The sequence below is a fragment of the Rhinopithecus bieti genome, unplaced genomic scaffold, assembly GCF_001698545.2.
Source record: "Rhinopithecus bieti isolate Rb0 unplaced genomic scaffold, ASM169854v2 scaffold_12049, whole genome shotgun sequence".
In the NCBI taxonomy this organism is placed as follows: Eukaryota; Metazoa; Chordata; class Mammalia; order Primates; family Cercopithecidae; genus Rhinopithecus; species Rhinopithecus bieti.
Window position 1 is genome coordinate 1125332 of NW_016807278.1, and position 22627 is coordinate 1147958.

Consider the following 22627-nt stretch of genomic DNA (forward strand, 5'->3'; position numbering starts at 1 on the left):
ACGGAATCCAACCACTGCCAAAAGTTGTTCTCCTGGAGAATTCTTTAAATGATTTCTACAGCAGCCATCTCATGTTCACGTTACGTTGCTCCCTTCCTCATGAAAAAATATATATATATTTTTCCCATCATGATTCAGTTTCAATTGTTCCTCATATCCCTTCTCTTCCTTTAAGCCTCCCTGAATCACCCTCACCCACCACTGAGCTTTCTCATCTATATAATGGGGACTATAATGTCTACCTCCCAAGGGATTTGAGGATATAAAAATCCCCAGCATTCAGTGGGCCACAAATGAGGATGTGAAAATCCCCAGGATTCAGTGGGCCACAGACTCTTTCAAGACTGACACAGGTTATGAGCTCTATCCTCATTAAATGCCTACACACAAAAATTTTTACTGTGGTTTTTTTAGGGAGTTCATGAATACCTTAGGTCCTTATTTGGGAAAAATCAATGTAGTGGAACAGATGTTTTTTGAGCAGCTACTATGTGCTCAATTTTTAAAAAATCCACAATATATTTATTTGCTTGATCCTAGAATATATATAAAATACTTTTAGAATTGCTAATCCATATCTGTGTGATAAAAAAATTACTAATTACTGTAAAATATTTGTTTAGAGATCTTTTTATCTTTAGATTTATATTATAGTCAAGACAAATTACTTAGGTTATTTTCTTCCTTATTCTCTTCATTGTGGTTATGTTACTCACTTGTAATACAGTTAGGTTTATATGTTACTGTCTGCATTCCATTTTGGGTTGTACCCACACCCTGCCTTTATTTATTTATTTATCTTTTTTTTTTTTTTTTTTTTTTTTTTTTTTTTTTTTTTTGAGACAGGGTCTTACCCCATCACTCAGGCTGGAGAGCAGTGGTGTGATCTCATCACAACCTCCACTTCCTGGGTTTGAGTGATTCTCGGGCCTCAGCCTCCCGAGTAGATGGGATTACAGGTGCCCAACACCACACCCAGCTAATATTTTTGTATTTTTAGTAGAGACAGGGTTTCGCCATGTTGGCCAGGCTGGTCTTGAACTCCTGGCCTCAAGTGATCTGCCCGCCTCAGCTTCCCAACGTGCTTGGATTACAGGCGTGAGCCACTGCACCCGGCTTATTTATCTTTTGAGTACAGGAAACACTAATGTTGTTCTAAAAGTCAAAACTACACTAAGGTAAGAGAAACACCACTCCTTACCATTTTCCATTGCCCCAGTCTTTTCACCTCTTTTCCATCCATCCCCTATAGGTAGCCAATTAAATATTAGTTTCTAGATTCATCCTTCCTGCATTTCTTTTTGCAGAAATGAGAAGATACACGGATATTCTTATATCTTCTTCTCTCTTACATAAAAGGTAATGAAATGCAAAAGAATATCTATATGTATAGTCTGACTTACAATAGTTTGACTTATGATTTCTTGACTTTATGATGGTACAAAAATGATATGCATTCAGGAGAAATACTTCCAATGTTGATCTTTTCTTGGGCTAGCAAAATGTAGTACGATATTCTCTTATAATGCTGGGCAGCAACAGAGAGCCACAGCTCCCAGTCAGCCATGTGATTACCAAGGTAAACAACCTATACTCTACAGTATATAGTGTTGCCAGATGATTTTGCACAACTGTAGGCCAATGTAAGTGTTCTGAGTATATTTAAGGCAGGCTAGGCTAAGCTCTGATGTTCTCTAGGCTAAGTATATTGAGTACCTTTTCAACTTTTTATGGGTTTATCTCTATGTAACCCCATCAGAGGCCGAGGAGCATCTGTAGTATTCTACACCATACAGACTCTTTCACATTTTGTTTTTTTCACTTAACAACATATCCTGGGAATCTCTCCGTATCAGTTCATATAAATCTTCCCCATTCTTGTGTAGTACTCCACTGAATGAATGTCCCATAATTTTTTCAACCACTCCTCTATGTATGGGCATTTAGGTTCTTTCTAATATTTTGCAATTACAAACAATGCTGTCACAAATAACCTTGTGCGCATGCATCTTTGTATTGCTGGAGATGTAACTTCACAGTAAATTCCTAGAATTCCTAGAATCTGCTGGATCGTAAGTGCATATGAAGTTTGTTAGATACTGCCAAATTCCCTTCCAAAAGAGTTGTATCAGTTTGCATTCCCATCAGCAACATATAAATGTGCCTGTTTCCCCAGAGCCTCACCACAGTAATGTGCTAAATTTTTGTCTCCTCATGCACTGTGCCTGTAATGGGCAGAAACAGGTACATTCACACCACAATATCTGGAACCTGTCCACTTTTCAGCAAATACCACAGCTAACACCCTGGTCTAGGCCACCATCATGTCTTCCTTGGGCTACTGCAGTTGCTTCCTGTCTCCTTCTTACAGTCTTATCTCCAGAGAGCAGCCAAGGATACTTTAAAAAGATGACTGCCTGTTCAAAATTCTCCAGGGGCTTCCCATCTCCCTCAGAATAAAATCCAATCCTAGCACATTAAGCCCTAAGAGTCTGGCTTCCAGCTTCATCTCCTGCCGCTTTCTTCTTCACTCGCTCTGCTCCAGTTACGCTGGCTTCCTGCATGTGGCAAGGTTCTCTGCACTTGTTCCCGCTCCCCAAGATACTCTTCCCCAGATATCCACAAGGCTTACTCCCTCACAACTCTGCCCTAATGTCACTTTAGGAGAAGTCTTTTCTCTGAACCAGCTTCAAACAGTGTCCCCTCTTCCTTCTCCATCCCCTCACCTTGCTTTACTTATCTTCATGACATTCACCAATACCTGACATATTGTATTTACTGGCTGATCAATTGGTCATTTGCTTATCCACCTGTCAGTGGAATGTAAGGTTCATGAAGGCAGGATCTTTTTGTTGGGATATGATAAGCAACCAATATGTATTTGTTGAATGAATGAAATGTATGCTGAATGAGCAGTAACTCAGACTTTCTTTCTCCTATTGTCTCTTAGGCACAAATAATTCATCCTCCCCTGAACTCAGTTTGGACTTATCTTTGCAAACTGTTTGACTATTAATCATTACTATCTTGTGAAATTTCTCATACTCCTATTCTGAATTACCACAGCTTATCTCTTTTTATTTAACTTATCACTTGCTTACTTATTTCTCCCAACTGCAAAATAAAACCACTTAAAGACAGGAACAGTATATTATTCCTGTTTCTGCTTTCCTACATGGCAATGCATGGTACCCAGCATTGATCAGGGACTTGATAAATTTGTTGACTGTTCAATACTGATATACAATGCTGTTACTTTAAATGAATAGGGATAAGATTTAAAAATTATAGCTGATTAGAATGAGATCAATTGTAACCATGCTATAATAATTACTATCCCAAAAATGGACCTGAGCAATGCCCCAGTTTACAGGGAAAGAAAAAGGCAAGGAGAGGGAGAGAGAATAGCTGCCTCTGAATTTAGACAAGCAATATTTTATCTACCTCCTTAGCTCCAGAAAGGTCACTCTGCCCCTTTTCCTATCACAGAAAGAACAGCATCTAAAAACAATTTCTGATGCCCAGTTCCTAGAAATTTTCATAGCACTAGTTCTGTCCTTTCTAAACACTCTTAATCCTTGGGAAATCAATTCTCTGGCAATTATTTTCATCGCTAAATTCCATCCAATAAGACCAGTAGCTGGTGGGGAATGGTGTTTATAAGATTCAGCTTCATCCAAGTAGAAGAGAGTATGATTTCACCTAGGTTGAGAAGCAGCCTGCCTCTACAGATTCTCAAAAGGTGGATACAGCTTTAAGACCAGCTACTAACTCAACTCTTGGCCATGCTGCATCCAGCAAGACCAAACCAGAACAAAAACTGATTATTAGGAATCACTGCAACATTGGGAAAGGAGATGTTTTCAAACTAGTCTGGTACAGAAAGTGACAAAATGGTCAGGCTGTACAGTGGGAGATACCCATACTTGCAAAGACTGTGAGTAATGGTGAAACTACTGTTACCACGTAATAGCAGCTATATTTACATAACAGCTGCAATTTCAAACTTACTCTCAAGCTAAAAAAATGCTGTGTGATAAGTGGCTGAGGCATTTTGCGTCAAAATAACATGATGCCTTTCTTTCAATGTCCAGGTGTGGCTATTCTGAGGTCGCAAAAGTTATGTGGACAAATAAGAACTTATTCCTTTTCTGAGAATGTCAGGATGGGAAGTCAATCTCTATTCTTACTCTACAAAGAATTCCTGGAAGTTCTTCCCAATCTTTGCACAAATATGGACAAGGCTGTCATCCTGCTTACCGTGCCTGCTGATAAACCGGATACAGCTTTCCACCACCAGAGGAATTGCCTGGCTGGAGTCCTGAAAAGCCAAAGGGAAACACAACATTAGAATCTTCAAACAGGGATAGCCCAGGGTCAGAGAAAATGGGCCAAATCGTGCAGAACTGTCTTAGTGGATCAGTGGCCGGTCTACAAAAAAGCACCTGGCCTGTCCTCCAAGTTTCAGAGCACAAAAATACAACCACCTACATAGAATGCTACACAGATGCCTTAAAGTCAGCATGTCCTAAATAAAACTGATCATCTTTTATCCCAAACCAGTTTCTCACCACCTTCTCCACCACCTAATTAATCAATACATTCTGTCATGTCTGCCTTCTAAATATCTCTCAAATCCATTTGCTTCTCTCTATCTCAATTGCCACCAACCTAGTTCAATCCACCAATACCTCAATTCCCATCCCTGCCATCTTCTGACCCGCATTTCTCTTCCTTCACATAGTGATTGGGCAATCTTTAAAAGTGCACATTTCATTATTTAAACTCTTTCAAAGACCTCTCATTACTCTCTTACACAGCTTTGCATGCCAGGAATCCTGCCTGTGCCTCCAGTTCCACTGCCTGTTCTTTCCCCTGGCTTCTGCTATAGTCATGCTGGCTATGTTTCTGTTCTGCAGTCTTCCTTTGCCTCGTGGCTTTGCCTGAGCTGTTCCTGCTGGGGGCATGTTCTCCTTAACCCTGATTGTGATTCCAATGTGTGGATGTGAATATTTGTTGGCACTTGTCACCACTACAGCTCAAACTTCATAAGGGCAGATTCTATGTCAATTCCTGGTTGTCCAGGGTTGGCCATGATGCTCTCACATAAGAGGTGCTCAATTATTCTCAGTTGAAGGTAGCAGAATGAACCAATGGGAGCTTCAGAAAGACGGTTTGTTTGGTATAAAGGTAAGAAAGAAAAGAAAAACTACCTCTAAATAGTGGGGACTAACAGGTACTAAGCAAAGAAGCAGGCCTCCCAGATGTCAATCTTTGCTCTGTTGTTTTGCTTCACAATCTGGCTCATGTCACTGAACTTTTTGGGGCCTCAATTTGCCTTCTACAGACTGGGGAGGGGACTGGCGGCAAGGAGAGTAATATTTCCTATTAGCACATGAACATTAGTGCCTACCATTTATAGAGAAATTTAAAGAGGTATGAGACCATGTACTAAGTCTTTTAGACGGACTGGTGCTGGTAACAATCCTATGGAGTACATATTATTATTATTATACTCATTAAAATGAAAAAGTGAGGCCAGGTGCGGTGGCTCACACCTGTAATCTCAGCACTTTGGGAGGCCAAGGCCAGTAGATCACTTGAGATCAGGAGTGTGAGCCCAGCCTGGGCAACAGACTCTGTCTCTACTAAAAATAGCCTGGCGTGGTGCTGCACACCTGTGGTCCCAGCTACTTGGGAGGCTGAGGTGGGAGGACTGCTTGAGCCCAGAGGACAGAGGTTGCAGTGAGCCAAGATCAAGCCACTGCACTCCAGCCTGGGTGATAGAGCGGGACCCTGTCTCAAAAAAGAAAAAGAAAAGAAAAATGAAGAAATGAAGGCTTAGTAAGGTTAAGTAGCTGCTATGGTCACATAGCTGGCAAGTGGCAAAACCAGGATTCAAACCCAGGCAATCTCCTTCGGAGACCTAACACTTTACCACTACCCATACTGCACCCTAGCAGTTCAGCAAACATTGCCAGGTGTACATACCAAGTATTACTCAAAACTAGTAGGGTTTTATTTTATATTTTAAACGATTTTATTGTTTTTAGAGACAGGGGTTCCCTCTGTAGCCTAGGCTGGAGTGCAGTGGTGTGATCATAGCTCAATGTAACCTTGAGCAAATAGTCTCAAGTGATCCTCCCGCCTCAGCCTCCTGAGTAGCTGGAACTACAGGTACCCACACCACACCCAGCACATTTTTATTTTTTCAGAGGGTCTCGCTATGTTGCCCAGGCTGGTCTCAAACTCCTAGCCTCAAGCAATCCTCCTGCCTTAGTCTCCCAAAGCGCTGGGATTACAGGTATGAACCATGGTACCTGGCCTAAACCAGTAGGGTTTTATAATGCAGCTGAATGTACAATAATTCAGCTGTGTGGAAGAAAGAGATCAGGGAGAGGGGCCCGAACTTAACTAGAAAGGGCTTTAGATGTTCAGGACAGAGACTGGACTGTCAAGTGGGATGGGTCTGTGTAGCTTCTGCCTGTTTGACAGGTTTGCGTGGATCCCTCCCATGGCTCTGAATTTGCTACTGTAGCCATAGGGTTTGGCCACTATTAGGCAAGCAGCTGGGTCTCACAAAGAAGTCAGGCTGAGAGAAGAGCTGACTTAGCCTCTAACTCTCAAGCTTTCTGGGAACCAGAGATGACGCCAAAGGGAGTACTGTATATGCCAAGGTGGAGCTGGTGTCAGGATGGTCTCAGTGACCCAAATGCTCATCTTCATGACCCCTAAACCCATCTGTTTCCTCCAGCTTTCCAACTACAGCAGCCAGTGTCTGCCCTCTTGTCAGCATCACTGACTGGCCAGTTAGGCTAGCGTGATCTCAGGGGAAGAATCCTTGTCTTCTCTTCCTTATTCTAAGGAAGAAACTGGGTTCCACTATAAAAATGCCAAAAAAAGCTCAGTTTGGGGAAGTCTTTTATGTTTACAGACTTCTGTTATTACATTTCTCATTTATAAATAATAGCAGCAGAAAAATGAAACTAGAGTCCTATCTCTCACCATATAGAAAAACAAATCAAAATGGATTAAAGACTTAAATGTAAGACCTGAACTATGAAATGACTAAAAAAAATCACTGGGACAATGCTTCAAGGATACTGGTCTGGGCAAAGATTTTTTGAGTAAGACCTCAAAAGCATAGGCAACAAAAGCAAAAATAGACAAATGGGATTATCTCAAGCTACAAAGCTTTTGCATAGCAAAGGAAATGATTAACAGAGTGAAGAGACAACCTAAAGAATGGGAGAAAATATTTGCAAACTATCCATCTGATAAGGGATTAATAACCAGAATATATAAGGAACTCAAACAACTCAATAGCAAAAAAACCAAACTATCTGATTTAAAAATGGGCAAATGGTTTGAATAGGCATTCTCAAAAGAAGACATACACATGGCCAACAGGTATGTGAAAAAATACTCAATGTCACTAATCATGAGAAATGCAAATTTTTAAATAATCTCGCCCCAATTAAAATGGCAATTATCAAAAAGCCAAAAAATAAATGCTGGCAAGGATGCAGAGAAAAGGGAATGCTTGTACACTGCTGGCAGGAATATAAATTAGTACAGCCATCACGGAAAACAGTATGGAAGCTCCTCGAGAAACTAAAAATAGATCTACCATATGATCCAGCAGGCCCATTGCTGGTTATATATCCAAAAGAAAAGAAATCAGTATATTGAAGTATCAGTATAACTGCACTCTCACGTTTATTGTGGCATTATTCACAACAGCCGAGATATGGAAGCAGCCTAAGTGTCCATCAATGGATGAATGGGTAAAATGTGGTATATACACACAATGAAATATTATTCAGTCATAAAAAAGAATAAAATTCTGTCACTTGCAGCAACATAGATGGAACTGGAGGACATTGTGTTAAGTAAAATAAGTCAGGCACAGAAAGATAAATACTGCATATTCTCACTTGTATGCATGAGCTAAAAAAGTTGATTGCATGAAGACAGAGAGTAGAACGATGGCTTCCAGAGATTGGGAAGGGTAGCAGGGAGTGGGGGGTTAAGAGGTGAGGTTGGGCCAGGTGAGGTGGCTCATGCCTGTAATCCCAGCACTTTGGGAGACTGAGGCGGGCAGATAACCTGAGGTCAGGAGTTCAAGACCAGCCTGGCCAACATGGTAAAACCTTGTCTCTACTAAAAATACAAAAATTAGCTGGGCACGGCAGCAAGTGCCTGAAATCCCAGCTACTTGGGAGGCTGAGGCAAGAGAATTGCTTAAACCCGGGAGGTGGAGGTTGCAGTCAGCCAAGATTGTGCCATTGCACCCCAGCCTGGGCAACAAGAGCGAAACTCCATCACAAAAAAAAAAAAAGAAAAAAGAAAAAAGAAGTGAGGTTGGGCAGGGCGCAGTGGTTCACGCCTGTAATCCCAGCACTTTGGGAGGCTGAGGCAAGCGGTTCACCTGAGGTCAGGAGTTCGACACCAACAAGGAGAAACTCTGTCTCTACTAAAAATACAAAAATTAGCCAGGCGTTGTGGCGCACGCCTGTAATCCCAGCTACTTGGGATTTTCAAGGCACGAGAATCGCTTGAATCGGGGAGGCAGAGGTTGCAGTGAGCTGAGATCGCACCACTGCAGCCCAGCCTGGGCAACAGAACAAGATCCTGTCTCCAAAAAAAAAAAAAAAAGTGAGGTTAATGGGTATAAAAATAGTTAGAATAAGTAAGTTCTAATGCTTGATAGCACAGTAGGATGATAATAGGTAACAATAATTTATTGGATATTTCAAAATAGACAGAAGATTTGGAATGTTCCCAACACACACACACCAAAAAATGATATGTGAGGTGATAGACACCTTAATTACCCTGATTTGGTTATCACAAATTGTATGCATGTATCAAAATATTACATGTACCCGTAAGTATGTACAATTATTATGTATTAATAAAAATTATTTAAAAATACTAGCAGCAGAGATAATGAAGATAGTGATGTGAGTGTTTGCATAGTTTTGTTGGTCCTAGGTTTATATATTATGACCTAGAGGGAGAAAAGCTGGAAGGCTTACAGGCTACTGGCTTCAACAAACTGTGTGAGTACAAACTTTGGCCAGCATATGCAGGAAATGGAGTATCAGTGGTAAAGGTAAGTACGAAGGGTTGGCAGGAAACAGGGCAAGAAAAATATTAACCTGCATGTTTGTGGTTACCAGCAGCAATCACATGCAGCTCCCAATGGATAATCTGTGGCAGACAAGGGTGGGCTACAGATGACCTGTCCTACTGCACAAGCATTTTCTAGTCCCCACTGCTCCAGTGGAGTCTAAGAGTCCAGTAGGAGCATAAAATGGACAAAGTCACAAAGGCTTTGAACACTCCTGCCATCCTCCTCTCTCCTTGTAGTGTTTCTGAGCAATGAGTAAATCTGAGCAATGAGTAATTTCCCTGGGACGTGCCTGTGCACTCCTGTGGTGCCACGAAGACCAGCACTTCACCATTGCCTTTGTATGGAGTTGACTGAGTTTATTTTATTTTATTTTGAGACAGAGTCTCACTCTTGTCACCCAGGTTGGAGTGCAATGGCACGATCTCGGCTCACTGCAACCTCCGCTTCCCAAGTTCAAGTGATTCTCCTGCCTCAGCCACATGAGTAGCTGGGATTACAGGTACCCACCACCACGGCTGGCTAATTTTTGTATTTTTAGTGGAGACGGGGTTTTACCATGTTGGCCAGGCCAGTCTCAGACTCCTGACCTCAGGTGATCCACCCATCTCAGCCTCCCAAAATGCTGGGATTATAGGTGTGAGCCCTGACTGAGCAGTTTCTACGTTTTTACACACTATTTGTCTCCTCCTTTCTCCTTCTCTTCTTCCCTCCTCTGATGTTAGAAACCCTTGTCAGTTTAATTCCCTCATATACTTTTTTTTTTTTGGTCATGAAATCTTAGGGTTAGAAGGGGCCTTTAAGGAATCAGGCCAAATTATCATCCAATCAGATTAAGGGAACTTTAAACCAAAAGTAGAGGGAGAAAGGTAGGGCCTAAGTTGGAAAACATAGTAAAGCAGTGGTCCGGTGATTTGCAGGAGAAAACAATCAGAAAGGGACGGGCACAGTGGCTCATGCCTGTAATCCCAGCACTTTGGGAGGCCGAGGCAGGTGGATCACTTGAGCTCAGGAATTTGAGACCAGTCTGGGCAACATGGTGAAACCCGGTCTCTATAAAAAAAAAAAAAAAAAAAAAAAAAAAACAAAACATAAATTAGCCAGGCGTGGTGGTGTGCACCTGTAGTCCCAGCTACTTAGGAGGCTGTGGTGGGTGCACTGCTTGAGTCCAGGAGGTGGAGGTTGCAGGGAGCCAAGATCGTGCCACTGCACTCCAGCCTGGGTGACAAAGCCAGATCCTGTCTCAAAAAAAAAAAATCAGAAAGGTGGCCAGAAAATCTGTGAATATGCATTATCTGGCATAATTTCACATGAGTAAGAGCGTTGGAGTTTTTGTTAGGTACTTATTTGTACTACATTTGTTAATTTTCTTTTTTACCAAGGGAGAAAATACAAATCTTTACAACAGATTATATGTGAGTAATGAGGGAAAAAAGCATCAAAGATAAGATTTGGGGCCTCAGAGACTGTGAAGAATGGAGTTCCCCTGAACACAAACAGAGAAGTGAGGGGAGGGGCTACGCAAATCACAATGTGATGGGGGAGGGTGAGACTGATGCTGAAGGTAGAAGGTGCTATCACAACTTTCAAGCATAAATGTCTAGGCGATCACTCAGGAGTTACACCCAAAGACTCAAAAGAACAGCATTATAGAACAAAAGAATGCTTAGGGAAGAAGAGAAAGATTCATCTAAGGGAACAAGAGTGACAAGGGAAAGAATATAGAGAGACATCGTGAGAGGACAGAGCCCTGGAGAAATGCCTCAATTTAGAGGAACAGAGAAAGGCCAACAAAGAAGATATGAAGTCATGGCCAGGAAAGAAATAATGCTGAGCTTACAGGGAGCAGGGAAGGCCTGGAAGCAGCAGTGGGACTGTCTCCTTTTTTAAAAAGGTCTGGGATGGTTTAAACCTAGTCTTTGACGGGGTCAAAAATGACTGGAACACATTAGGGACCCTCAAAACAAAACTACTAGCTTCTTCCTCTTGTTTGCCTGATTTGCCATAAACAAATAATTACTTCCTTGTTACTTATACAAGATTACTCACCTTCCAAGTAACTTACTATCTATTTTACCTTCCTGACCATCTTAGGAAAACTTTTTGCTGATCCACTAGTAGATTTGAACTGCTAGAGAGAAACTGGGGCAGCCAAATGAAAACAAGATCTTTATTTGATTGGGGATTTTGGTATATCCTGTAACCCCTATGCAAATCTAGCACCAGGCAAACACACTTTGCCTGCAACTGCTTAGGTGCAGCAGGATGCAAACCAGAGGGGTGCTGTTCCCCTCCAACGGGGAGCCCAACCAAGGGCACATAGCACCTGCCAAACTGATGTCTCTGGCACTCCTGTAGCCACCATGGAGGTTGCAAACCCCTTGCAAACATGCTCCAGCTATAAGCAAGATGCCTGGTTTCAACCCAGGAACTGAAAAGAACAAACTTCAAGTTCATTTCTTTTCTTAAAGAGAAAATGGCTTGCTCCCTCTGCAAGATATGCACTATTAATTTTAAATGCACTAAATTATCCCTAGGAGTCACTCCACTCCTCTCTAGTTTTAAATGAAATTATGGAAGAAAGAGGAAGAAGAAAGAAATAGAGGAAAAAGAGAGAGGAGAGTTGCAATTAAATTTTATAATTAAAAGATGTGTAATTGCATCTGATGGCATTCTCATTAAGATGAGATCCAAAGTAGAGAAGGGAAAAACAGTGACAGCAAAGCTAAGACAAGCGAGGCCTGTATCATCCAAGTTCCCCAGCTTAATGGTCCACCCTGTCAGAGCAGTCAGATGAGCTGAAGAAATGCCGGGGCTGCCAACACCATAGAAATCACGCACCCTCTTTATTCGATTATCTCCCTGTGGCTACAGCCACTGAGAATTACCCAAAATGATTTTTTAAAGCCTGGATTAGCTTTCCCCTGAGCAGACACAAAGATATTTCTGAGCTCTCTCCACCCGCCCTCCCTGCTGTCTACTGCATAGCTGGTATGAGCTTAGGGGACATAAAATCATTTCAGTATTTGCCATAAAGTATAATTAGGACGTCAATTTTGCTACTGCGAAAAATATTTAAATTAATTTTTTTTAAACAAGCACAAGTGCTGTTTAGATTATCCATTGATGTGGATTATCCATGCCACTGCTCTCTAAGATTCCTCCTAATATGGGTAATGAGAGTTGGCTGCCCAGTGGCAGATTTTAATACAACACTGAAGATCATGCACCAAATTGCAGAGTCAAACGGCTCTTGCCTATCATTCCCAGACCGGACTTAATCTTTGCACTGTTAGCATGTCTTAGGAATCCATCTAGAATGACTACGCCACCAGAAACAATCAAACAAAATCTGCCAACTTAAAGCGAGATTGTCTGGTCTAGCTAATTAGGTGCTGTGAGTCACTGATATGCTAGCACATATGCAGGAAGTGTCAAGCCTCTTTTGAGGTCTTGGAAAAGGATGCCATGGGCAGTTCTGGAAGAATCTGCACCAATCAAACCAAACCCCTAGTATGCAAGAGGATAAATGACTAGAAAAGGAGAGGAACAAGTCAAAAAGACTATGGGCACTCCAACTAGTTAAATCAATGATATTGCCACAATATTAAACATACTATGACTAAATGATAACATTCCAAATGCAGGCATGAAGTCAGAGGTGTCAGTCCTGCACACAGTGGCGCTCAATAAATGCCTGTGGGATGGACTATATTTTCAGGCCAGACCAGCCTGGCCCCGGTTGGGCCCTTACCTGTTTCCTCACAGTTGAGCTGCGCCTGTGACCAATCCCGCCGAAATCAGAGTGGACCAATCCAGCAACAAGGAAGAAAAAGAGAAAAGTGGGACGAATGAGATACACAACAAGTCTTAAACCCAGAAGTAAAGTTTTTAATAATTAAAACAATCTGTGTGGTGGCTAATGAAACATGTGGCATCACTCAGTTCAGTCCCAGAAATGGCTAAGAGACTTGATAAATAACTTCCACAATAAAGCCTACTAAAGCTCTTTTTTTTTTTCACAAAAGCACAGGCGTCCCTGCTTTTAATGTCTAGCACTACTCAAAATTAGAACAGGAGAGAACTGGTTCAATTTGTAGTAAAATATATTTGGGTTAGACAATAAGAAGATTTTTTTGTCTGCTAGGAGACACTAGGAAACACCAAAGGATGCTACAATTTTTGTTTTGTTTCTCTAGGAAATCCTTAAAGATTGCTATCTTTACAGGGAATAATTTTTCTGGATTTAGAGTGCAGAACATCTAGTTTGGGAAGAACCTTGAGGATCCTCTCAGTCAATGTTTTCCAATCTGTGTTTAGCCTCAGAAGCCTTTTCTCAAAGGGAATCTGACTCACAGGCACAACACCCAAACCAAGGAGGCAGGGCTGTCCTGCTCTGAGTGAAGGATGGGACCAGAGCCAGGTTGCTGGTCACTGCTCTGTTCCTGCCATCAGGCCACTCCTGAGGAACCCCTTTGGAATCCTAGAGCTCCTTGAATCTAGTGGAGTGCTCTGGTCTTATAGAAGAGGAAACCAGACTTCAGAGAGGGGAAAAGCATGGCCCAAGGTCTCACAGCAAAATAACTCAGCACCAGGAAATTCAATTCAGCTCTTTTCAGTCCTACAGAGCTTTCCACAGACTCAGGAGCTCAGGTGAACTTACATTAAGACGCTTAACACCAAAAAGATGTGTTCCAGAGAATCCCATTAATCTGGTTCCCTCCAGTCATCAAGACTGGTATATTAATGGGATCTTTATTGTAATTCACAATGACAAAACAATGAAAGTCAAATGAAGCTATCTCTAAATAATGAGCCTATAATTGTAAATGGCCTCATGATTATTATGTGTTTTGGCAGATATAAGTGGTTGATATAATGGGTTAACCCAGGGTCTCTAAGGAGTCCAACCCATTAAAGCCCCTTCTCTAGTCAAATAAGCACATTTCTAGGCATCTGAGAACTGTTGGATGAATGAATACCTTGCTCTCCAACAGCTCACAAATTTTCTCATAGCAGCACTGTGACTGAGGGAAAATATTTGGCTGGGGTGGAGGAGGAAGGAGAAGGTGGGGAAAGATTGGGAGGGGTACATACTTGTACATCAGGCAAATATTTCTACCAATGCTCTTTGGCAAGCCAATGCAATGTAATATTTCATTATCCAGCAACAGTCACTACTAATTAGGGGCTGCCTTCTTTTCTGGGCATAAAAAAAAAATCAAATGCCATCTCCTGATCTTTCTCTGGGTCAAAGACTCCCCAGAGCCCCTATGTTGAAGTCTGGCAGCTAAGGTTAGGTTACCAGAATCCTCTACAGTTGAATGTTTATGTTCCTTGCAATTCAGTGGCGTCTGGGGGTCTCTGGTACAATTTCAGCGAATGACAACTCCTTTCACTCAGTTCTGCTTAGCTCCTTCTCGAAGTCCCAGAAAACCCCATTTCTATCTGAGATCAGATGGGGTCAGCAAGGCAAAGGGAACTAAACAAACCCCGCCCCAGGCCATTGCTCTGTAAAGTCATTCAATGCCTTTACAACTCAACTCCTTGGCTCTCTCCCAGACTAAGATTGCTCTACCCACCAGGCCTCTATCCCTTCCCAGGCCTGTCCCAGGCCATACTCACCTGGCTAGACTGCAATCTGTCCGCTGACCTGTTGGAAAGACAAAGGCAAAAAGCATATGTTAAAGGAGAAGGGGTGAAGGAGGGAGACCCACTCCTACTAACTACCATGCCTATCTCCCCTAGAAGCCACAGTATAACAGTGTGTAGCAAAAGAGAGGAGAGAGAGAGAGACAGAGACAGAGAGAGAGAGAGACAGAGAGACAGAGAGACAGAGAGAAAGAAGAGAAAGCACCAAGACCCTCTTTCTGGGCAAGAACTGTTTCTGATGCTGATTCCCAGTCCAGGTCGGTCTCCCTAAACCTTAGAGCCAACTCTGCTTCCCAATGGGAACACAGGGATGGATATAGTGGAACAATAGCAACACAAATCATACTTAATAAAATAAATTATTAGAAGCCCTCCCAGAGATGAAATTCAGCTTCTCTTATGTTGGATGTGTGTGTGATGGGGTGGAAGGCCAAGTTTACTTGCTCCTGAGTGTAGACACACACACACACACACACACACAGAGTTGGAGGCTGAGAGAACAAGAGGAGCTGTTTGCGGGACAGAACAGAGAAGATATGGATATTCTAGCTTGAGATTCAGAGTAAATTCTCCTGTTAGGTTTGACGGAGGTGGCAAGGGAGATGGGAGATACAATGTTGATACTACTAGTAAATCATGGTTCTCAATTCAATAGTGGGCCTTAGGAGTTCAATGGGTCATTGCTAGCTTTTAAAAAAATGAAACTGAAAATCTTCAAGTTCATGAGAAGTATTCTCATGTTTTAAAAAAATATACATGCATGTCTACACGGGAAATGATGTGATATATATTGCTTTCTTTGGATCCACAGTTAATGAAGCTTGATCTGTTTTAGACCTGCATTATTTAAACCAGGGGCAAACCCTAGCAGGTGCTGAGCCGAGGAAGTAAAAATCAGCTCCCACACTCCTCCCCATCCAGGCTGTTGCAAAGGCAACTTCAAGGGCTGGGGGAGGAAGGGCAGGGCCTTTCCTTGCTGCTAAAGTTTGGCAATTGTTGCTTATAGTTCAGCTCATCTTGAGCAATGCCATCCCCCACCCCTAACTGTCTCTCGTTACCAAAGGCTCAGCTCTTATGTGCAAAAATATTATTCTGAGCCATTATTTTCAACATCTGTTCCATTTCCATTCTGGAATATTCATACACATCAATTATCCCTCTACGGCAAGAACAAGGGACTCCTGTATTATGGTGACAAATACATTCAGAAGGCAGGGACGTGATGACTTGCACACATAAAGATTTACAGTTTTGTTTTTTTCTTTATTGCTAGAACTTGTCATCTTTAGATTAAGGCAATTTGCAGCACTAATGAATGGTCAGCCTTCGTTCCTCCATAGTAGCACATTTAGTGCATAAAAGTGTGAGTAAACCCATTCACTCACACACACAAGTGTGAGCGTATATGCATCTGTATGACCCCAAGGCCCTGCTCTCTGTCTTACTTATGGACTGTGCTTAGACTGTCTTGTTTCTCCGTGGAGCAATCTGATAACCCTAGAGTAAGGATTTTCTATAAGCAAAGTTTGGTCCTCAGTGCCTGAACTTGTTTAGTATGAGTCCTTTTGGTGGTGAGGAAGAGAGAACAGAAATTATCTAACAGGCTTTCTTCACATAAAAGAAAATGCCTTAAAAGTCATAAGATTGGGCTGGGCATGGTGGCTTACGCCTGTAATCCCAGCACTTTGGGAGGCTGAGGCAGGCAGATCACCTGAGGTCAGGAGTTTGAGACCAGCCTGGCCAACATGGTGAAACCCCATCTCTACTAAGAATACAAAAAAATTAGCCAGGCATGGTGGTGGGCACCTGTAATCCCAGCTATTTGGGAGGCTGAGGCGGGAGAATTGCTTGAACCTTGGAAGCGGAGTTTGCAGTGAGCCGAGATCACACCATTGCACTCCAGCCTGGGCGACAGAGCAAGACTCCATCCCCCCAGAAAAAAAGTCGTAAGATCAGCCATGCATAGTGGCTCATGCCTGTAGTCCCAGCACTTTGGGAGGCTGAAGTGGGTGGATCACCTGAGGTCAGGAGTTTGAGACCAGCCCGGCCAACATGGCAAAATTCCATCTCTACTAAAAATACAAAACTTACCCAGGCGTGGTGGCACACGCCTATAATCCCAGCTACTCAGGAGGCTGAGGTGAGAGAATCGCTTTAATCCAGGAGGTGGAGTTGGCAGTGAGCCGAGACGGTGCCACTCCACTCCAGCCTGGGTGACACAGCGAGACTCCATCTCAAAAAAAAAAAAAAAAAAGTCATTAGATAAAAGATTAGAGAAAAAAACTAATCATTTGGGAAATCATCCAAGGCAGGAAAAGGACAGGGCAAAAAAGGCGGGTAGGAGGCTCCAGTATAATAAGAAGTGAGGCTCCAATTCCTGGGGCCAATGAGCCAAGGAGTACTGCACACTTTCCTAAACTTTGCAGTTCGTCTAAGGAGTGCTCAAGAATTTATTTTAAAATGTCAGATCTCTGTGCAAGTACAGGCTTGCCTGTAACTGAGGTTAGCCATATTCCCTGCAGCTTCTCCCTTCCTCTCCCTCCTATCTTTAAGTGAGGAGATTAGTGGGACAGGGAGGCGGTGTGGGGCATTCAGAGGCATCCCCAACTTGGGAATCCCATTAATCATAGAATGCTGAGAGCTAGGCAGGAAATCTGGGCAGGGTGCCAAAAAACCCTGGGGAAGCTTCTCTTTCAACCTCCACCTTCTGTTTGACAGTTGAGGAGAGAAAGTCCAGAGTGCCAGTCCAGTTCTCTGCCTTGCTACTTTCCAGGGTCTGGTTAAAATCATTCTATGAGACAAGACAGTCCATTCAGCACCACGGCCTCAGCATAGCCACAGGAGAGAGGGCTGCCACTTAAACAGCATTAAGAGCTTTCAAAGCAGAAGGAAACTGATGTTCTTTCTGGAAGCTATAGAAAGCGGCAGTCTGTCCATCTCCTGCATTTGAGAATTCTCTCCTCTCAGAGCAGCTGCGTATCTCATCTCACGGCTCCCTACCTTCTTGCTCCAGTCTCAGTGCTGCCACAGAGGAGCTAGAAGTTTTAACAAAGTGTCTGGAGAATAAATAACCCCTCAGCCTCTCTACCCTGAAGTGGCAGAGGAGGCAAGGGTGGGGGGACCGGGTGGAGAGCAGGCACACTCCATTTAAACAAATAGATGATACACGTTAGTGCTTCATTAAGCATTGGCCTTTTCCCATTACTCAAGCAGTCATTTGGGGCATGTGCTTCCACATCAAACAAGCCGGGAAAAGAAAGGCATTCATATAACAAGACCAGTCCACTTGGCTGAAGATGGAGGCGTGTGCTCAGCAAGAAAGCTCCAGCTGGCCTCACTGTCAAGCCTCCAGCAGAGGGTTCCCACACTCACTTTCTCCCAGGGTTTTCTGCAGAAGGTCATGCTTGGCTTGTAACTTGGTGATGAGGTTCCTGCCCTCCAGGTACTCTTTCATTTTCTGTAAGAGAGGAGGAGGAGGCAAAAAGGAATCAGATCCTGAAGAAGAAGAAAAAAAATCACAGATGCTCAGCTGAACAATTCCCCTTTACAGAGGTCATTTGGTTTCTGACCCAATTTCCACCAGTCCATTTTTTAATTTCTTTAAGGCACTGATCATATGGGCAGCTGCTGATTTTCATGGTGGATTAATATCCTTCTCCATGTTTTTTCTGGGAGTTCCATGATGGCCAGTATAAAGAAACTGTTTCCTAGAGCCCCTCTCCCGTGGTTTCACTGAGGAAGAGCAGGGAGGGTGGATGAACTCATTGAGCCCTGATCTTCTTGGTGTGAGGACACATACCTGCTATCTGTCACCTCTACTGACATCCTGCCCTGCCCTGGCCTCTAGGCAGGAGTGGGGGAGGGGGGCATTCCATCACACCAGGAGCAGTGCCAATGGCAGGCTTAGCCCCTGCCTCAGCTGCAAGCCTGGGATGTGGAGCATCTTTGAGCCATATCCTCAACAGCTTCCTTCTCTATTCTGCATGGAGTCTTTATGGAAAGCTTTGGATTTCTGAGCACTCAGTGGAAGGGGCTGCCATCCCCCACTTGCATACACACATCCAGGTCCAAACACAAATGTGATCCCACCTGCTCTCACAGTCAAAATACGACTGCTGTGCTGCACTTTCAGATTTGTTCTCTCTCAACCCTCATCTGCCCAGTGAGAGACTGTATGTCCCCAGACGATTCACTGAATCTTCAAAACAACCCTAGGAACTATCATTATCATCATCATCATCTCCATTTTACACATGAGAGCACTGAGGTTTTGAGAGTTTAATTAAGTTGCTCAAGGTCAAACAGTTAGTGAGTGGTAAAGTCAGTGTCCAAATACAGGCAGTTTGACAATACAGCATGTGCTCTTAACCATTATGACAAAATGTCCCATCCATCATGGTACAGAGCAGGAGAAGGAGAGAACTAAGCTTCATAGTATTAACGCTCTATGCATGCAGCAACATAGCAGGTTTTAGAGCACTTTACCACATATTCTCTCATTTGACTCTTACAATAAACAACTGCACAGCACATAGGGAAGATATTACTTCCTTATTACAGACAAGATGATCTCAGGGGAGGGGAGGTATCAAATAAATTGCTGAGAGTTGCAAGCTAGCAAGTGGTAGTGTCAGGCCCAACCCAAGGCCTTTGGATTTTTAAAGTATCTTTTCCGCTCTCCTCCACAGCCATTCTTTGGGTCTTAGTTTGCCTTGATCACCTCCTGCTGCAGTGGTTCATCCTCCAGATCAGGGGCTATCTGCCTACGTCTGAACTCAGAAGTCAAACGGCCAGGTTTCCCAAAGTGTGATCCGTGAATTACTGGTGACATGTGAGATCACTGAGGTAGTTAGGTGGATGCACCACTTTAAATGGTAATAGTTCTGTCTGTCTTTTAATGTACATTAAGTAAAACATATAATTATACATCAAACCTTTGATTTCACTTAGGATTAAGAGTGATAGAAAGAAAACGTGAACGGAGCCAGGTGCGGTGGCTCAGGCCTATCATTGCAGCACTTTTGGAGGCTGAGGCAGATGGATCAGTTGAGGACAGGAGTTTGAGACCAGCCTGGCCAACATGGTGAAACTCCATATCTAACAAAAATACAAAAATTAGCCAGGCGTGGTGGTGAGTGCCTGTAATCCCAGCTACTTGAGAGGCTGAGGCGGGAAAATTGCTTGAACCTGGGAGGCGGAGCTTGCAGTGAGCCAAAATCGCACCACTGCACTCCCGCCTGAGCGACAGAGCAAGACTCCGTCTCAAAAAACAAAAAACAAACAAAAAAAGAAAAGTGAACAAATATGAGTTACTTTTACTCTATACTTTTCTGTACAATGTGAACTTTTAACTAAGAGCTTGCATCTGATTCTTTCTCTTGTTTAAAAACAAAAGAAAAATCTGCTTTCTCTGGGACGCAGTGCCTAGACCTCCCATGTTCACCCAGATGGTCCTGTGGGTACCATGCAAATCTCCATGACAGCACTTCTCATACAGCCCTGTCACAGAGGGTTTATTACTCATGTGTCTTTTTCTCCAGACTTCTTCCTCCCTATGGTCAGAGACCATGTCATTCATTATTCTTTGCACCCCTGATAGTACCATGCCTAGCAGATAGCAGATACTCAATAAATGCATGATGAATAAATGAATGAGCAGTCTCACTCTCCTCTGGGTAGACCCTTCCTCAGCAGTCACAAACCAAGCCTCTAGTGTGCCCGTACTCACTGAATTAAAAATAAAACAAGCCAAAACCAAATCTTACTCCAAATCATTTCTACTGCCTTATTCATGATCTGTTCCCTCTGTCCCTTTATGCTTTTGCACAAGAACATCTGCAAGGAAAGAGGCTCTGTTGTCACCTTCCCTTTTCCATCTGTTCCAGATGCCAGCTCACCTGCTGTCATTCTTCCTGGGGTAATATCCGAATCCCCAACCAATGCCTAATTGTGGACTTGAAACAGTACGTTAGGGCCCAGAGGTGGAAAGCCTTCAGGAAATATCCATTGCCAACAATGCAAGCCTCAAAAGCCTCTCTCTTTGGAAGGTTATCCCAGGAGACTCTAAAGGTTTCCTAATGAGGAAAATTCACCAAGAAGCTGTAACCTTCAAAACAAGACCAGACTGCTCAGAAAACAGCCACAGTTCTCAAAGGAGACGGATGCAAATTCCTTCCTCTCACTACTTGTGATTCCGGAAATCATTTTTTAAACTCATGTTCACAATTCATTAGTTAACTCTGGCTGTCACTTGATGAACCATTAAAATAAATAACAATCTCGTCAAGATGTACGATGGATTACCTCTTCGGGTTCCATTAAATCCTGAAGGATCATAACTGTGTCGAGATATGAACTGCATCCCTAATACTGGTGTGGAAACCATGGTTAGAGTGTTCCATCCAGGTAAGCCAGGTATGGAAAGGTAAAGGCATCTCAGAGTCTGCAGGCATGTTATTTTATTTATCACTCCCCCATCCCACCCATAAGTCAGCATTTATCCATATGAGAGACTTGCTGGGGATAAGTGACCTTGTCTTTAATTGGTGGAAGTGAGTTAGAAGGCTTCTATTGCTGCTGGACAGACACACAGACAAAGGAGTTGAGACCGCTGAAGAAGGCAAGGGAAGAATAGGTGGTTTTTAATGATTTCTGGAGATGAGGGGGGCCAGGAAAAGGGATGCTTATAATCTCCAACCTCAAAATTCCTTCCTTGGGCAACGAGGATCACTTTCCTTACTTAGGGCATGTTCCAATATTAGGTAATTCTTTTTTGTTCCTTCACCAAACACCCAAAATCAATGTGGTTACCTGGGGTTTCCCTCAATGAAGGAGGAAAAGAATGGGTAATATTTTATTCTAGGTATCACCAAAATAAAATCAAGTTCCTAAAACACAGTCTGACCAGTGCCCACCCCCAACAACTTTCACACTCAAAATAATCAAAACTGAGAATTTCTTCAGAAAGTAGGAAGGGCGGCAAACAGTCTATTGGGCATTTTGTTTAGTGCCATTGTGAAACTTCAACTCAGTTTTTATGACTCATTAATTCATTTCCTAATAATTCTTAATTGGATATTAACTGTCACCAGTGAGTTTTGTTTATTGAAAAGTATTAATATAATAACTTTTCTTTCTGCACCTTCCCTCCTTGATAGATGTTTCAGTTGCATTACAATGAAAAAGCATGAGTTGGAATATTCTACTCCTACCACTTACTAACTCTTCTAACCTTGGGCAAATCATTTAACCCCCTGAGTCTTAGTTTTCCATCTGAAAAATGAGAATAATATTTTTTTCACAAGGTTGGTGAGAATGAAATTGGATAATAAGCATTACTGTGATTAGCACAGGGCCTGGCATAGAGCAGGCACTCAAAAAGGTGTTCCTTATACCTGAATCACCTCCTCAGTGAGCCTAAAAGCATCCCTTCCCTAAGTGTCTTTGCTTTGTGCTAAGATAAAAGCAGAATGAAAGCAGAAGGTTTTGGGCCTTAAAAAAGTAGTAAGAGGCTGGGCGCGGTGGCTCAAGCCTGTAATCCCAGCACTTTGGGAGGCTGAGACTGGCGGATCACGAGGTCAGGAGATTGAGACCATCCTGGCGAACACGGTGAAACCCTGTCTCTACTAAAAAATACAAAAAAATAGCCGGGCGAGGTGGCGGGCGCCTGTAGTCCCAGCTACTCAGGAGGCTGAGGCAGGAGAATGGCGTAAACCCGGGAGGTGGAGCTTGCAGTGAGCTGAGATCCGGCCACTGCACTCCAGCCTGGGTGACAGAGCGAGACTCCGTCTCAAAAAAAAAAAAAAAAAAAAAAAAAAAAAGAAGAAAGGGGCACTAAAA

At 42.9% G+C, this 22627-nt stretch overlaps 1 protein-coding gene across 7 annotated transcripts in view; it reads right to left on the reverse strand.

Moving 5' to 3' along the window:
* The window catches only part of SRGAP2 (SLIT-ROBO Rho GTPase activating protein 2), a 262672-nt gene that overhangs the window by 29970 nt on the left and 210075 nt on the right, over positions 1–22627 (reverse strand). For all 7 annotated transcript variants that reach the window (XM_017880915.1, XM_017880914.1, XM_017880916.1 and 4 more), the window contains exons 11-14: positions 18161–18245; positions 14762–14789; positions 12891–12915; positions 4261–4321 (exon numbers count right to left, since the gene is read on the reverse strand). In XM_017880915.1, coding sequence (XP_017736404.1) covers positions 4261–4321; positions 12891–12915; positions 14762–14789; positions 18161–18245 — 199 coding nt within the window. The remainder of the gene's footprint in view (positions 1–4260; positions 4322–12890; positions 12916–14761; positions 14790–18160; positions 18246–22627) is intronic.